General features: G+C 34.9%; 1 protein-coding gene across 1 annotated transcript in view; it reads left to right on the top strand.

The window, feature by feature from the left end:
- The window catches only part of LOC121379305 (caskin-2-like), a 211270-nt gene that overhangs the window by 23115 nt on the left and 169553 nt on the right, over positions 1-18602 (top strand). The window contains exon 2 of the mRNA XM_041507859.1: positions 12012-12063. Within this exon, the coding sequence (XP_041363793.1) occupies positions 12012-12063 (52 nt within the window). The remainder of the gene's footprint in view (positions 1-12011; positions 12064-18602) is intronic.

Raw genomic sequence — 18602 nt, 5'->3', positions numbered from 1 at the left:
GTATGAGTAATCTTGATTCTGCTAGTAATACCCATTATGACGGCCACTTGTACGCATGTAACACTTAATAATGCTTATTTTGCAAAGCTGAATACATACATGTAATACATGTTCATGTATGCTTTTTGGTAAAACGAAATAGGATTAAAACAACAACAAAAAACCCATATCCACAATCATTTAATCACAAAAAAAATTGGATGTGATGCTGTTAGAGTTTTGAAAAGATTATAATAAAAATTATATTAAAAAGAAAGAAAAGAAATAAGAACTAAATGATTGAGGTGGGGGTGGGGGTGGAATCAATATGAATGTTCATCAGACACTTGAGTTGAGACTGACGTAAAAAAAAAAAACCCAAAGAACAAACCTTTATATTATGTTTACCCCCCCCCCCCCCCCCATATTTTCATTTTCAGAAGAAAAAAAAGGAACCCAAACATTCATTCATTCATTCATTCATTTCAACATATTTTTGTGCTTATATCCAATTAAGGTTCAAGCACACAGTCCTGGGCACACACCTCAGCTATCTGGGCTCTCTGTCCTGGACAGTGGGTTAGTTCTTAGTTGGTTAGTGAGAAGGAAGAGGGTGAAGTGGCTTTACCCATTGAGTCCTTAAGAACTCGCTCTGGGTGGGTTCCGGTACCAGGCTGCGAACCCTGTACCTACCAGCCTGTAGTCTGATGGCTTAACCACTGTGCCTCGAGGCCTGTCGAACTCAAACTGAAAAGGATGGGTTATATTATAGTAAACCTAATATATTGTTATGGTTATTTTATGTCTACTTTGTGAAACATATTCATAAAATAGATATTTTCAATAAGGCTTGTTCCAGAATTATAATCACAAGATGGGGGGGGGGGGTGTGTGTGTGTTTAGAGACACCAAAATTTACTATTTCATATTTGCTAGATCTTTTAAATAGTTTTTTCTGTGCATACATGGTTTAAAATTAAAGAAAATGTTATATTGTGAGTAGTAAGTATGTATTTAAAAAAGAAAAAGAAAAGAAAAAAAGAGTCCACTTCCTCCTCCCCTTCTCCCTCATGTGATTAGTTCTGAAGTAGAAAATGCTGAATTGGCAAGTTGCATTTCATCAAACCAATATTTTTATACAGTGACCTCCGTCTAAATGAAATGTATAGCCGAGATTCATCATTACACTGAACAGTGTACATGGTCCCGTGACCAGATGGAGATGTATCTGTACAAGATCTAGTTCCCTTCTGTCACAGAGCTGTGGTAATCAGCTTGTAAATCTCTCTCATTTCTACAGGTTCTACATCACTGACAGTTATTGAGAGTTCGTCATCTCGCAGCCCACTCAGTGCAGACAGTCAAAACAAACTTTGTCGAACTTCTTTGCAGTGTGTGTTTGCTCAGCAAGCAGGCACCATGTGGCTTTTGTATACAGCTCATCATGTGAATAGTTACAGCAGAGATGATGGAATGTTTTAAACTGTCTCTGTGGCATACATCATAAACACTTATGATAAGATTTTGTTTTTAATTTGTCTTAGATATATAAATAGATATGAACAGTTTTCAAGACGGAACAGAAAAAGAAGAAGAAAGAAATGTTTTATTTAAGGATGCACTCAACACATTGTATTTACGGTTATATGGCGCCAGACATATGGTCTTATAAGGACCACAAAGATATTGAGAGAGGAAACCCGCTGTAGCCACTTCATGGGCTACTCTTTTCGATTAGCAGCAAGGGATCTTTTATATGCACCATCCCACAGACAGGGTAGTACATACCATGGCCTTTGATATACCAGTCGTGGTGCACTGGTTGGAACGAGAAATAGCCCAATGGGCCCACCAATGGGGATCGATCCCACACTGACCACGCATCGAGCGAGCACTGTACCACTGGGCTACATCTCACCCCTAGACTGAACGGTTAACAGGTATTGAATTTGGAGGGTGGGCAGGGTTTTTTTTTTTAGGAGCAGGAATGATATAATATAGATATTTTGGGATTCTGTCTTGTAATCTTAGATTTCAGAACAAAAATTATTTTAACATAAAATTTCACACTTTAAAAAAAACAAAAAAAAAAAAAATATTCTAACACTTATATTTTTGTTGACAGAACAATGATATATAGCAGCTGCACCTGTATTGTTCAGGGATGCGAGAGCTACGTGGAAACGCATAAATTTATGCGCTTTTCCATTTCGTCTAAAAAAAACTAAACAAAACAAAACATGATGTTCAGTACTGTTAACCACACATGGTTCATTTGCATGTTTTCACGGTTTCAAGTTTATGATGTGTACCTTATATTATAAGTTATAACCAGTTTAAATTTGTTAGCAATGAATGCAATTTTTGGCAGTTCCAGGAGTTGCAAACAATTTTTTTTTTCATGGACCCTTGAGTGGCCCCTGGACCCCGGCCGCAGGAAGCTTTTTTGTTCCAGCCCCTCTCACATCCCTAATTGTTATAATATATAAAACTATTAATATATACTCATGGAGAATTTTTCCTGTGTATGTATTGCACATGGTAAATGTTTAGTGGTAATGGAAGAAAAACTGAATCATTTTCAAGAAATTATTTCATGGTTATTTGTAAACCTTGAGTCAATTTGCAAAATTTTAACCAAACTTTTCAATTGGTTTGAGACTATTTTTTTTGGATGCACAGGAACCTTTTTCCAAAAGTATATAATAAAGTCATTAATGTACTGGGAGTTGTGAATGTCAGTACCGGTATTAGTTTTTACTTAATGGTCAGTGTGTAGGCCTATGCGGATTATCTGTAACTTTATTTCTTGATCGTATTGGATTAAGCAACTTTGAGATTAAGGATTGGGTTAAAGTACAATGGATTTGAATGGGTAAACAACTGGGAGTGCTACAGAATCCCATTAAAGCTGCTCCATGTCGTACTAGTAGTAGGTCAAATACCGTGTCTTTGGGAAGAGTGCATACTAGGAAGGAAGGAAATGTTTTATTAAACGACGCACTCAACACATTTTATTTATGGCTATATGGCATCAGACACATGGTTAAGGACCACACAGATATTGAGAGAGGAAACCCGCTGTCGCCACTTCATGGGCTATTCTTTTCGATCAGCAGCAAGGGATCTTTATATGCAACATTGCACAGACAGGATAGTACATACCACAGACTTTTTTACACCAGTTATAGAGCACTGGCTGGAATGAGAAATAGCCCATCGACTGGGATTGATCCTAAACCGACCACACATCAAGTGAGCACTTTACCACTAAGCTATGTCCTGCCCCCTCACTAGTACATATAAAGACTATCCTTGCTTTTGATTGATCAATAATAAAAATAGGCTACATAGTTTTAGCAGTATGTATTCCCACACCTTCAAGGTAGTCAAGTCGTATATATACAAAGGACAACATGTTTGAGCTACATGTAAGTTCAGAAACAAGTTATGCTTAATATTATGAACTACACGTAACTGTCTTAATCAGCAATCTACCACACACACAGAAAAACAGATAATGCAATATTATATTCAAAGAGTATGTCTTTAAAAATATTTAAAATTATTTCTGACAAAAGAAGTATTATCTTCTGCCATCAGGTGCAAATATCATGTGCTGTTACGGCTATACGTACAGCCTGAATCTGCTAGTATTACTGAAATATAGACTATTCATAAAGGTTAACAGTCGATACAGATAGACAAACACAGACAACAATCATGGTTATGTTTTTGGGTGGGGTTTTTTTTTAAATGCTGAGGATTTAGAAACAATCGACCCAACCCTTAATAAATTACATGTAGATTTAAAAACAACACCACCATTCAAAAGAAAAGGGGACAAAAAAAATGCACACACCCCTAAAATACCACTTAAAACCTTCCCAGATGACACCAGGCCATCCTTAATATACATGTAATACTAATAAAAATAGTTTATTAAATAATCTAACCTACTGCCTTTATAAAAGGTTTATTGGTTGAATATTCCTTATTTTTATATTTAAGCTTTAAAACAAATTACATTATAAACAGAAAGCAATAAAGAAAAAAATAGAAGTTGATGTTTTATATTTATTGTTTAGATTATAAAAACCCCCAACATATATTGTTTTTTAAAAGATTAACATTACCAATGATGTTTGATGGTGCTAAAGTTGGATAGAGTATGTGTGTGTGTGTGTTCCATGTGTTTGCCAAAAGGTCTTGCGGCACATTTTTGTCCAGGCACCCAATGTGTAGTGTTTGTGTAACATTTATAAGTGTTTACCTGTGCTATAAGCCAGTAAAATAGCTTTCCCCTGTGATCTGATCCAAGATGAAGTGTTTTCAGGAAACGATTTGCTGGTGGCCAAGTTGTAACCATTATTTCCACAGACACTGAGGATCTAGTTGCACCCCAATGTATGTGTAATCACATGGTTAAAAGAAACCAACTCTGTGCAAACCTGGCCACCTACAAAACAAGAGGTTAAGACGTCAGTCTTCGCCAGGAAAGGCAAGTGATCCCCTCCACAATCAGTTGGAAAGTTGTAAAAAAGCTGCAAAATAATCACCTTGCCTTGCAATATATATTTTAAAATGAATTTCATTTGAAACTTCATGTGATTGCTTGCCTGGCATCATTTCAGGAGATTTATCTTCAGCTTATCTTAATATTGCTCATGGCAAAGGCTGAATGTTTTGAAAGTTGAAAGGTACACCTTCTGTGTAGTATTTCAGGGGGGGGGGGGGGGGGTCTGAGCAGATTGTTTGTTCTATATTTTCCATCTAAAACTTACTATATAATTTTGGCTGATGCTTTGCATTCATTCTGAATGGGGCTACCATTTTGAAACCATTGTACAGCCCTAACCGTAAGGTCAATCGCAGTACCCGACCACCGATATTAAATTTCCTGATTTGTCAATCTAACTAAAATTAGCTCCACTATTACATGTGGATCTAACAGTAGCCCATTGGAGCTCATGTCCAGTTGACCTTTCATTCCAGTAGAGCTAATTTTAATTAGATTGCTGATTTGTTTTTGTAACCCACTTTCATCTCTGTACATGTTCCCCTATTCCTATTTGCAGAAATTACATTGAGGTCTAAAGTAAAATATTGGTTAATTAAAAGTTAATTTTGTTTTGTGTAAATAAAAAAAAAATTATGTGCATATTAACAACACCACTAAAAGCATATTGATTAAGTAATCATTAGCTACTGGATGTCAATCATTTGATAATTCTGACATTCTTTAAAGGAAACCTGCTGCCTATTTCCAAGAGAAGACAAGACCACATCATTTGATATACCAGTTGTAGAGTACTGTTTGGGATGGGGAAAAAAACTGATGAATATTTATTTATTAAGTCATACATGTACAATGCAGTATAACATCAATTTAATGCCCTCTGTTCCAAAATGAATTTTGCATTATATTTGGTTGGAACTACAAAAAATATATTTTGTATCAAATATTTCTTTATGATCAAATGACATATTTTTAATGGAAATAGCAAAAACAAAAAGAACATCATCGCAACTATTAGTTCATTTATCTATGAACATGCAAAATATGGGTCTAGTAGGATATGTGTGTAATTTAAATCATTTGTTGTAATAAGATGCATCCTACCAATCCATCCGGAGGGCCTATAGGTTTCATCCCCCATCCTTTTGTCTGTCTGTCTGTCTGTCTGTCCATCCGTACGTCTGTCCCACATAGATATTGAGCTGAAATTTTGTATATATTTTTATCATGTGCTGTTACAGATCATGTTTAACTTTTCATGGCGTTTTATCCAATTTTCATAGAGTTATGGCCCTTGACTTTACAAGATAAGAAAATGTGTTGGGGGCCCTGTATGGGGACATGTATTGCTTTAGCAGTACTCTCAGAATGCTTGTTGTGTTAGGACTTAGTAATGTTAATATTCATAGTGAGACTCTGGTCTGACTATTCTTCAAGACAATACAGACCTTCCCTGTCAAACTGTTTATTAAATTTTAGTTAATGCTGCTAGCACTTATACAACTGAGGTAATTAGTAATTCATGACCGAAATTGCAGATTGAATGCACCTTCTGTCACATATGATCATTTCAATTGGTTTTCAGTCCTATAATATAGCCTGTGCTAATAGGACAAGAATGCCACAGCTACCCAAGTATTGCTACCACTGAAAATGAATTGTTTATCGCAACACAGAAACATAAAGCACCATATCTGTATACCACCAGTGTACACTGTTACTGGATTTTAACCAATCAACAGGTTAATTATGGCACTGATCAACTTCTGGCCAGACCATTGGGGATAATATCTGGTTATTATCATATTATGTTCAAATATATTTATGTTAGCAGATGCAGGGCTTCTAGAATTTTTGTAAAATCCACTAGCCATGGGATCAGTAATTTTTTTTTTTTACTAGCCATGATTAAAAATTCACTGGCCCTACTTTACTTTAAGTTAATACAATTTTACTAAATAATAGTAATAATCAAATATGTCACCTAAAGGGAGATAGAGCTTAAAAATACTTAACATTTGGGGTTTCAGGGTAGGGGAAGGATATTCATATTTACAAAATATATGTAACTGCAATATTTAACATGTTTTTCACTAGCCATCGGACATGGCAATAGTAGTTATTTACTAGCCCAACATTGAATATCACTAGCCATGGCAGTAGGGCTACCGTAATCTAGAAGCCCTGAGATGGCAAAGAATGTAGTATAGACTTTGCAGATGGAATTAAACAGAAGTATGAATGTTATTTTTAAATGAAATTGGTGGTATGCAGGATTAGTGTTTTAATTGGGCGGCAATATATCAAGGATACGATGTACAAAAATACACAGTAGAAACCGTATTAGTTATTTGATTAATTTGACTGTTGTACATTAGCACATGGTATTACAGTCAGGTCATGTATGAATTTAGCTTTGCATACAATGAAATCAGCTTGGGTAACCATCTCCAATTAGCAGAAACCTGTCTTTAGAGGTCACAATTCTATAGTGTTTTAAGTATCAAAGGGCCATATTAACAACATGTAGTTTGTTCTTTGGAGAAGGTCAGTTCTTTTATTTGTTATTTATATGTTGTTTTTTTGCTTATATATCCTGTATGCTGTATTTTTTTTGCATGCTGTCTTAGGCACACAATTCAGCTACTTTGTCCAAACAAGTGAAAATCTACTCGGACAAGCAAAATGTACCCCAATATCTCGAGTGGACAAGTAAAAATGTTCAAGGTAGTTTAAGTTTGAGAAATAAAAAATATCGTCTTTGCACTTTGATAAAACAAGGGATCTTTTATATGCACCATCCCACAGACAGGATAGCACATACCACAGCCTTTAATATACCAGTCGTGGTGCACTGGCTAGAGCGAGAAATAGCCCAACAGGTCCACCAATGAGGATCAATCCTAGACCGACCGTGCATCAAGCAAGCATTCTACCACTCAAACAGATGATGGAAATGATCCTTTTATTAATGTGCTTCTTGCATGCAGTGAAATCTGTTCTAGAACTCTCGTTAATGGTGATATATTGAATATTGTAATGGGTTTCAAATATAATTACGGAAATGAGATCTGCTAAAAATATTAATAGATACTGAAGTTATTTGTGTATCATGAGATTTAGAGAAAATAATATTCTTTTGGTAATTACAGTACTGATTAGCTAATATTTGTATATTTATTAAGGTATGTAGGTGGACATTTTATTATGAAGGTTAATAGAATGTCATAAACTCATGTGGCAGCTGATGATAATGGATATTCAAAATAATTTAGTGTTATGACCGGTCTCGGTGGCGTCGGTCAACAGGCTGGTAGGTACTGGGTTCGGATCCCAATCGAGGCATGGGATTTTTAATCCAGATACCAACTCCAAACCCTGAGTGAGTGCTCCGCAAGGCTCCAATAGGTAGGTGTAAACCACTTGCACCAACCAGTGATCCATAACTGGTTCAAGAAAGGTCATGGTTTGTGCTATCCTGCCTGTGGGAAGTGCAAATAAAAGATCCCTTGCTGCTAATCGGAAAGAGTAGCCTATGAAGTGGCGACAACAGGTTTCCTCTCAAAATCTGTGTGGTCCTTAACCATATGTCTGATGCCATATAACCATAAATAAAATGTGTTGAGTGCGTTGTTAAATAAGACATTTATTTATTTATTTAGTGTTATGATCTAGAAAAAAATTGTGTTGTGTGTGTTTCAGTAAAATAATCACCTGTGCTACTAATATTGATCTAATTTGTTTTATTTTTAATTAAACCTGGAACCTTCAGTATATTTTTAAAATTAGTTTTACAAATGAAAATATATAACTTCCATTAATTTTCTTATGACATGCCATTCTTTGATATCCATTAACTGCAGTCACTAATCTAGGTAATATAAACTCATATGGTGAACATTTAAAGAAAGATTGTTTCTTGTAATCCGACCAATTAATAAAAAGCACTCCACTCACTGGTCTTTTTGACACTAATGTTTATACTCAAATCTAATATTATAAAAATTAATATGTTCCTGAACCAACACTGGCGAAACGGTAAGCTGAGTTACTTGTGCGTACTGCAGGCAAAACTTTAAGGATTGCCTGAGGTATTATTTGCTTGCTATAATATTTCAATAAACATGAAATTAAACCTTTCTTTATCCAACAAGCTGTGGGCATATCATAAATACATAATGTAAAATACATGTACATCTCTTCTTTTTTTTTTTCTTCTTTTTTCTTTTCAATCTTAGTTTATTTACACTGGTTTAAAAGAATTTTTCTCTTCTTTTTTTTTCTGCTGATATTTCCAACCAAGACCCTAATTCTAGCACAAGACCAGTGTAAAATTATTTACTTCTCCATGCAAGCATGCCATTCCCCACATTTTGCATGTAGGGAAGATATGTATAACATGCTTTGAACATGCTCTTTGCAAACAGGTGTTCTCTGTTTACTCTGGCTGTCATACTAGTATTGCCAATATGGCCGAGGAGTTTGTGGCTGTGGGTGTACAACAAAAGCAGGATGCAAGAGAGAGAGAGAGAGAGAGAGAGGTGTGTCCTCATGGAACACATGGAAACACGGGCTGGTCCAGCAGATACAAGCTGGCAGACAACACATGATGGGAGTTCACAACTCCATGTCACTTGGTTTCACCAGGATGACAATACCAAGACACACCACAGATCTTTGTCTGTCTTATCTTCTGTGTCTGCGGCAGCCCATGCAGTTCACAAAATTGCCTCAACACAAAAACTTGAGTAAAAGTTTGTTTTAAGACTTGGCTAGAGAACAATGATTAATTTATCATCAGTTATTGGATGTCAGACATTTGCTGATGATTTGGTAATCCTGACATCATGTCTTCAAAGGGGACCCCTACATTTTTTTTTATACTGTTAAAGGATCTTTTATAATACATATATATATGCAGTTTCCCACAGACAGGATAGCACATGTCTGTGATAAACCAGTCATAGAGTACTGGTTATGATGCCCCAAAAAAACAATCGGGGGGGGGGGGGGGGGGGGATGGGTCCACCGATGAGTTTCGATCCTACAACCAAACACCTCAAGTGAGTGCTCGCTCTACTGACTGATCTAGATTCCACCCCAACAAAAATAAATCCCGAGTCAGACTAGTGAGAGAAGTCCCATTTCTTCTTCCTGGATTTTCCCTGAAGTTGTGTGTGCAAAATAAAAAGCTAATATTAATCCACTCTAGACACTTGTCATGCCCACATCCAATTCATGGTTCAGGCATCTGTGTGTCTGTCTGTGTCTCTCTTTGTGTGTCTCTCTCTGTCTCTGTCTCTCTCTCTCTCTCTCTGTCTCTCTCTCTCTCTGTCTCTCTCTCTCTCTCTCTCTCTCTCTCTCTCTCTCTCTCTCTCTCTCTCTCTCTCTCTCTCTCTCTCTCTCTCTCTCTCTCTCTCTCTCTCTCTCTCTCTCTCTCTCTCTCTCTCTCTCTCTCTCTCTCACTTTGCATGTGGCTTGATGAGGGCAATTTTTGATTACTTATGAAAACGGGATGGGAGAATTAATCATTTTGATGCAACATTCTAAATTAAATATAATGCTACTTTTTTTTTAAACCAATTTAATCTTGATCAATGTTAAATTTTGAACAGGCTTGTCAATACCTATAATCAGGTTTACCTAAGTTTTTATGTCAGCATTGCTGTCTGTATGTCTGTCTGTCTATCTAGCATAACACTGACCCACAAGGCACCAGCTGCGGTCGTGTGTGGGGGCACAATCAGATAATAATGTTTATAACAAACATAACACTGACCCACAAGGCACCAGCTGTGGTTGTGCATGGTGGCACAATCAGATATATTTGTAACACCTACACAGATAATAAAATCAGTGATGAGGTGACAATATTTACAGAAAAACTGCTGTTTTATTTACTGTACAATTTTAACACACAGGGGCAAGTGAATTAAAAACATGTTACATTTTTCTTATGATTTAAGAATAGCCTGAGACGGATCATGTTTTAATATTATGTAGCAGATTATTTAATTAATTGGCAGCTGAAAGTTATTACCGGTAGTATTGCACTTGAGTGTAGGAAAAGAAAGGAATGTTTATTTTAATACTAGTTTACTGAGTTACATAGATGTACAGGTCTGTACATATTTCAAGTTATTTTACCCATTAGGGTTTTAACCAAACTTATGTTGTACATGTTGACAAATGTGTCCTATCTTATATATGAATATTGATAAATTTATTATTGTATATGGATATTAATCAGTTTATTTTTAAAAAGTTTGTGTTGATGAACGACACCACTAGTAGAGCTTATTGATTGATTAATTATCGGCTGAAACATACATATAATCTTCAGAGGACATTTTGTTTTCTAATTTTCCATTAGCAACAAGGGATTGTTTATATGCATTTTCTCCATAGACAGGACAGCACACACCATGGCCTTTGATATACCCCTGCATGAGATGGGGGGGAAAAAATAATCAGAGAATGGGTTCAGCAATGGGGTTTGATCCTGTGACCCAAACACATCAGGCAAGTGCTACCATGAATGATATGTCAAAGGTTGTGGTATGTGCTGTGCTGTCTGTGGGAAAGTGCATATAAAAGATCCCTTTCTGCTAATGGAAAAATATAATATGCACCTGATGCCACTAATTAGTAACCTGCTCTAGGTGCCACCTGCACTAAGCAGCCACCTGTGTTAAAATAACACATTAATTCTCCCAAACCATTTAACATATTATTAACCGACCTATATTAAGCAGCCACCTGTCTTTAAAGGCCACTTTTTGATACTCCCTTTGATGGCTGTTTAACATGGATTCACTATATATCTATAGTTTACCATAGTTTTTCAACAGTTTGCAGGATTTGAATCAATGTTGGCATTGTTACCATAGCGACTGGATGTGTCTCTGTGCTTGAACCTCATTTTGCTATTAGCATAAACATGATTTATATCATTATCAGTTGTAACTGTAGTGTTGGGAATTTTTCTATGTATGTTTATGTATATTAGATACGGTATATTAGGCACCTTGTAACTGATAACACAACAAAAATAGGTTTTATATGTGTTTCAGCTTCAAGGCATTATTAAAATAGGATGGATCTATATATATATGTAGTATACATGTACATGTAACTTAATTAAAAAACATTGGTCTTTTCTGAGAGAAAATAGCCATCTTTACATCTACATTTATGTAAAAATATATCAGAATATAAAAAAAATAAGAATAAAAGTGTCATAAGCGAATGACATTAATGACAGTTAACATTGAAAAAAAAAAAAAAAGTGAAATATACATGTATTATGTACATATATGTTCACTATATATACATACATGTATGTGTGTGGTAATATGTGCTGAGGTATTGTATTTGGTTATGTTCTGCAGTTCAAATATGGTACACAAGTATGTATGTACAGTAAATATTTGCACTGCTAATAATTAAATGATTATTATTTTTATATATTTTTTTAAAGTTTTAATTCTATATATTTTTGTTTTTGTTTCAGAGATCATGGGAAATAATAAGAAGTTGAATATTAATTTTCAAGATAGTGATGGGTAAGTACATGGAAATATAAAAAAAGAAAGAAGTCAGTTTTAATTATTTATAATGTTTCATTGTGCTCCAAGAATTGAAGACACTGGTTCAAAGACATTGAAGTTTAACTTACACATAAAGCCATCATTGTCATCTATTCCACTCCATTCTCATTATTTTTTATACCCCAAAAATATCCTTGTGCAGTTTAGATATTGATGTTTGAGTTATACATGTACATAAAGCCATCATTGCCATCTATTCCACTCCATTCCCATTGTTTTTTATACCCAAAAATATCCCAGTCTAGTTTCTTCTGATTGAATTTGACTTAACTTTTAAAGCCATCATTGCCATCTACTCAACTCAACTCCCGTTATTTTTTCATACCCAAAAATATCCCAGTTCAGTTTCTTTTACAGTCTGTGTTAATTTCATCTGTTCTGTGATTTACCTCTGTCCTCTGCCTGTCCGCCCTATCCCATAACTGTCACATCATGCCTGGGTGCAATCTCTAATTATATACGGTATATAATACCTCCCTGCACCCATGTGGCTATAGCTCATTACCTGCCTATAATAAAGATGGTCAGGCTCTCTATAGTTAGTAATACATGTAATACAGTGTAACTCCTCTAGACCGGACACTCTTGGGACTAAGTAAAAAGTCCAGTTTTAAGAGGTATCTGGTTGAGAGCGCTTCTCTTCTGTACAGATATTTAAAAAGGGACCATGAAAAACGTCGGTTTTGGGGGAATTATGGTTTACAGAGGGTCTGGTTTTGAGGGGTTTCACTGTACTAGGCCTATTAATAAATGTGGGTAGTGAGAGAGTATTGTAAGTTGTTCTAAGTGACAGATTCATGCAACCATTGAGCTAACCACTGAGCCACATTTCAGTCAATCCTGAGAGAAAATAGCCATCTTTACATTACATTTATATAAAATATATCAGAATATTAAAAAATAATGATAACATTTAGCTCACTTGGCAGTTGCCTATAGCATGGATCACTACAAAAAGAGAAGGACTGGGATAGCAAGTTCAATTATAATATTTATATAGAGTTTGAAAATCATTAATAGGTTTATAACAGATGGACCTCATTCAGGCATTTCAGGGATTAAAAAGAACTTTAATAATGTTCCTGTGATCGATTATAATCGAAAATTGATTGGTTTGGCTTTACCGATGTGATGATAAAATATACAAATTAGTAATCTATTGTGTGGGGAAATGTTAACTGTAACTCCAGTTTACCATATGTGATGGAATTGATGTAAATATATTGGGGTTGCATGGTGTTTGTTTTCATGTACAAATGAAGAAAAACTATATTAAATAGTTATTAAAGGTGAAATGAGTGATTGAGAGATCTATCCCAGTGAACATATGATACACTGGTGTGTGTGTGTGGGGGGGGGGGGGTGTGTGTGTGCATGTGCCCCCCACTTTTCAGATATTATGCTTTATATTTGCTTTATAATAGTGTAAAAGTGTGTAAATATAAAAGTGTGACACCCCCCACCCCCACCCCCCTTTGACACCTTCCTACGCCACTAAAATATATGTATGTGCACAATGCTTATGAATAATTCAAATCCTTATTATGTTCATATAATTCTAACCAATTGTTTAATTCAAAGTTGATTGGTTTGTACAAACTGATTATAACCAATGATCAGTGATGAAATTCCAACCGATTCTCCACACTAGTATAGACAAAAAATACAAAATAATAATATCCCTGCCCCCATTTGACATGTGCTTTTATCCACTGACAGACGCCATATAACCGTAAATAAAATGTGTTCAGTGCGTAAATAAAATGTGTTCAGTGCGTTGTTAAATAAAGCATTTCCTGCCTATTTATCCACTGACAATGTTTAAAAAAAAAAAAGTAACATTTTGTTTGTTATAAAAAAAACATTTATTCACAGTGCAGACTGGGTCATTTGAAAGTCATTGAATCTTCTGGTTAGTAATAATCTAATTATAATAAATTAGGTGAATGTACATGTAGAATAAAATAATTAAGCTGAAGTCAGCTGGCAGAGACAAAAGGTTAACCGTGATTGTAATGGTTATCTTTAGGTTGTTATATACCAGCTGATGACACAAAAGCTTTAACATTCATATATCAAAACTGTTTACAGTACAAAAGTATATCCCATTACAGTTAGTGGTGCAAAATGTCAGTTGTAAGACCAAAGAGAACGAAACTATTGTTTGCTGTTTGTAACGTGACTGACTCGTAATATTAATTTAGCCAACCCACTTTCTTTTGAGCTATAGCTCAGTTGGTAGAGCGCTCGCCTGAGGTGATTTGATATTAGGATTAAACAGTCGTTGAATCCATTCTTTTTTCCCTGTCCTAACCAGTGCTGTACAACTGGTATATTAAAGTCTATGGTACATGCTGTCCTGTCTGGGGAAAATGTATATAAAAGATCCCTTGCTGCTATTGGGGAAAATGTAGCAGGTTTTCTCTAAGACTGTATGTCAGAATTATCGAAGTGTTTGACATCCAGTAACCAATGACTGATAAATCACTGTGCTTTAGTGGTAAAGTTAAAAAACAAAAACCCCCAACATTTTACAATTTTCTTATCAGCCATTATTTTTTTGTTATTCAGTGATATAATATATTGGCAAGAATTATTTTGAAAAACATGGCAGCCAACTTTAAAGCTCTTCTGAAATAACTTGTGGTCCTATGAGAATCAATATTACGTAAAACAATTTTCAATACTCACTTTCATTTGCGTAAAACCCATTACATGGTTGTAAATGATATTATAAATGGGTTATGCAAAATGAGTCTTAAGCTATGTTCACATGTACATGAATACGGATCTGATCATGCAGCATATGCATACAACAATGGGATCTGACAATCGAACGTAGTATTCACATATGTACAGTTATTAATGCTATACACGTGGCAACATGCATTCTAAGTGAAGAAGAACAGGGAATATTTTTTAAATTAAATTACTTTGTCTTGTAAACTTGTATTGCGTTATCCTATGCAAGTTCCTAATGCATGTGTTTGTGAATATGATTATTGAACAGTTCGGGCTAAAAATACATTGTGATCTCATTAAATAATAAAAACAATGTACGACCACACCAGTTTATGACACGTAGCTGTATGTATGGCCTATATAATATATTAATACCTGACCACCATCACACCTGTATGTTTGGTGAAAATAGTTACAGATTTCCATCACTGCTTTCAGTCTGTCCCGGGTCTGGCCACTGGCTATCCAGATAGGGAACCGGGAACAGACATGCCCGAAACCTTTGTGGTATATGAACATGGCAAAATTCACACACACATATACACACGGCTTTCAGTAATAATTAAGTGCCAGGCCCAGTATATCATGGTACATGAACATCAGGATCAAATAATGTTTATAGCAGCAGATATTTAAGATAAAATTAGTAGGATATTGATATCTTTGCAAAACATAGTCATTTTTCAAATCTATATTATATTTATTACTTGCCACGTACACAGCAGTTTATGAGTGAAAGCATCAGGATGAGTATGTAATTTCAAATCCTCATATGTGTGAAAATAGCAGGTGGAAAAAGGCACAAAGTAATGGACTATTTACTCCAGGTTGCCAGCTGTTATCATCTTAGTCGGGATAAATTATATATGAATGTGCAAACAGTTGCTACCTATATATAATATATATATGTATCACTGTTTACATAGACATGTGCTTATATGTTATTTATCAACATAATCAGATGTTATGCTAAAACAATTGTTTGTGCCAAACCAACAGACTTTTTAAAGATATTGCATGCATGGTCGGTTGGTCGGTCTCTCTCTCTCTCTCTCTCTTTTTTCTCTCTCTCTCTCTCTCTCTCTCTCTCTCTCTCTCTCTCTCTCTCTCTCTCTCTCTCTCTCTCTCTCTCTCTCCTCTCCCTCCCTCCCCTCCCCCCCCCTCTCCCCCTCTCTCTCTCTCTCTCTCTCTCTCTCTCTCTCTCTCTCTCATCTATCTTCCCTCCCTCTCTCTCTCTCTCTCTCATCTATCTTCCCTCCCTCCATCCCTCTCTCTTTCTCTTTCTAACTTCCTTTTGTTTTCTTTTTCTATCAATTTCTGTCTGTCTATCTGTCTTTGTTTCAGTATAAAATAAACAAAATATAAATTTAAACAGTTAATGACTTCCGACCTACCCAAATTGTTTTAATTGTAAGTACATGTATCTGAAATATGTATTTCTTGATAATAATATATTCTTTACTTAATAAATGAAAATGAGTAGGAGGTGTCATAATCCATTACTCCATTTTAACAATGTTTATTATTGTATTGAATTAAGCTGGGTTGAAAAATATGGGAGTTGGATGATTTAAAAAAAAAAAAATTTATGGATTTTTTGTTAAAATTAGTATGGTATGTTTAAAAACATAAAAAGTACATCTAAATATTATTTATCTTACATGTACTTCATAAAACCCCATCTTAAACACACAGAAAGTTTTTGTTCAGTGTTACACGGTACATTAAATGATTTTGGTTTTCTAAGCTGTTTTTATGTCATGTAGGCAGGCTGTAATGTAACATATGGGAACTCCCACTGCTTCTGTTGATTCACAGATTGTTAAACAGTACTCCAAGCATAGATTGCTGTTATTATTACCTCAGATATTTGAAGGACTTGTACTCCTGACATAATAAAGCTGTTGTAATTTCCTGTAATATTAAGTACTCCAGGCATATAATAATGCTATTTTACATGTCATTTCCTATATTTTTTACAAGTATTGGAACCAGAGGGAACTATAGGTTTCGTCTCCGAACTTCTGTCTGTCTGTCTGTCTGTCTGTCTCTCTCTTTCTCTGTGTCTGTCTGTCTGTCTGTCTGTCTGTCTGTCTGTCTGTCTGTCTGTCTCTGTCTCTGTCTCTGTGTCTGTCTGTCTGCCCCACTTATAGTTTTCCTGATGTTCAAGATATGAAGCTGAAATTTTGTGTTTAGCATTATCATGTACTATTACATATCAAGTTTGTCTTTCATGGCGAAATCTTTACCTATTTTTGACAAAGTTATTGCCATTTAATTTAGGAAATATGAAAAAAAAAAATTCCTGCTTTTTTTCTTCTTTTTTTTTGGCAATGCCTGAATATATTGAGATGACATTTTACACAGCTTAAATATCATGTATTGTTACAGATCAAGTTTGACTTTCATGTCATATGTATCCATTTTTTACAGAGTTATGGCCCTTGAACTTAGGAAATACGAAAACAAATTGGGGCCCGGTAGCCTAGGGGACATGTATTGCTGTACCAGTACACTCGAAATGCTTGTTTAATATGTTACCCAAAGTGATTGCTGTTCATATACATATACAGTTACAGTTACAACACGTGCTTTAGGTTTGTGTAGAAGATAATTGAAACAATATATGTATATCTCGTTACTTAACACATAACCACTTTATTATTAAGGTTTGGAAGTAGGCGTAAATGTTTGAAACCATGTACATGTATATCTATACACTGTAGACAGGCTAACAAGTAAATTATTAAAGGTTGTTAATCACAAGGGAGATACGGCATAACTTACCATTAATTATTAACAAAAGAAGCAAGTTGCCCATGACATAAAGCCACTTGGAGTTACAGCTACATTTTGTGTATTTGACAAAGCCATTAATTATTAAAGAATTACAGGACTTAACAAATCATAGAAATTAAATTTATTACTTTATATTTGAAATTTTAATGTTCAAAACAGTATTTTATTTTATTTTTGAGGCTATAATTTTTAAGGGGGAAATAACTGCTGAGCCCCTTTGTACCTACAACTTGAATTTGGGATATGCGTAAAATGGCTCTTTGGGAAATTACATTACCCTATATCGCTGTTTAGTATGTCTTAATTATCTATCGTTGGTGTTAATTAATATTTACACTGCCATATATAAAAGTGAAACTGCATTTATTAGCTTGCGATGTCTGTGCGATCGTTTCAATCTTGAAATAAAGAACAGAACAATGTTAACCAACATTAAGGTTTGTTTTTTTGTTTGTTTTTTTATAAACCTTTATTATTATTAGTTAGAATTTTATTAAAATAGTTTTTATACATAGAACTTTGATCATCATCATCGGTTTACCAAATCAAATTCACAAGACCGACATTATCTCGATCGGATATATCTATATTTTTGCCCATTTCAACTATATAAATGTTGAGTCATACCAGCCTTCATGTACCAAGGACCTATTTCACAAAACATCGTAAATTTATGTCTGCCAGTAGCAGTTACACAACAAACACTGCCATACGTTTACATGTGTTTGGCATCTATTTCACGCAGAAAATTACATTATTACAGAAGATGGAGTATTTTAAGGACAAAAGCAAATGACATATGTGTAGTTTTAACTATATTTGTTGTGCAATAATAGTAATAAAACGTGTTGTTTATTGGTAGATTTACGTTTACATGGAAAACTAGGCTTAAGATGTTTTGTGAAATTGGGCCCAGATATTGATGGTCAAACTAAGGGGTCGACATATCCACA

Source organism: Gigantopelta aegis, chromosome 8 (assembly GCF_016097555.1).
Source record: "Gigantopelta aegis isolate Gae_Host chromosome 8, Gae_host_genome, whole genome shotgun sequence".
Taxonomy (NCBI): Eukaryota; Metazoa; Mollusca; class Gastropoda; order Neomphalida; family Peltospiridae; genus Gigantopelta; species Gigantopelta aegis.
The sequence above is the reverse complement of the archived record's forward strand: the minus strand, read 5'-3'. Positions and strand labels throughout refer to the sequence as shown.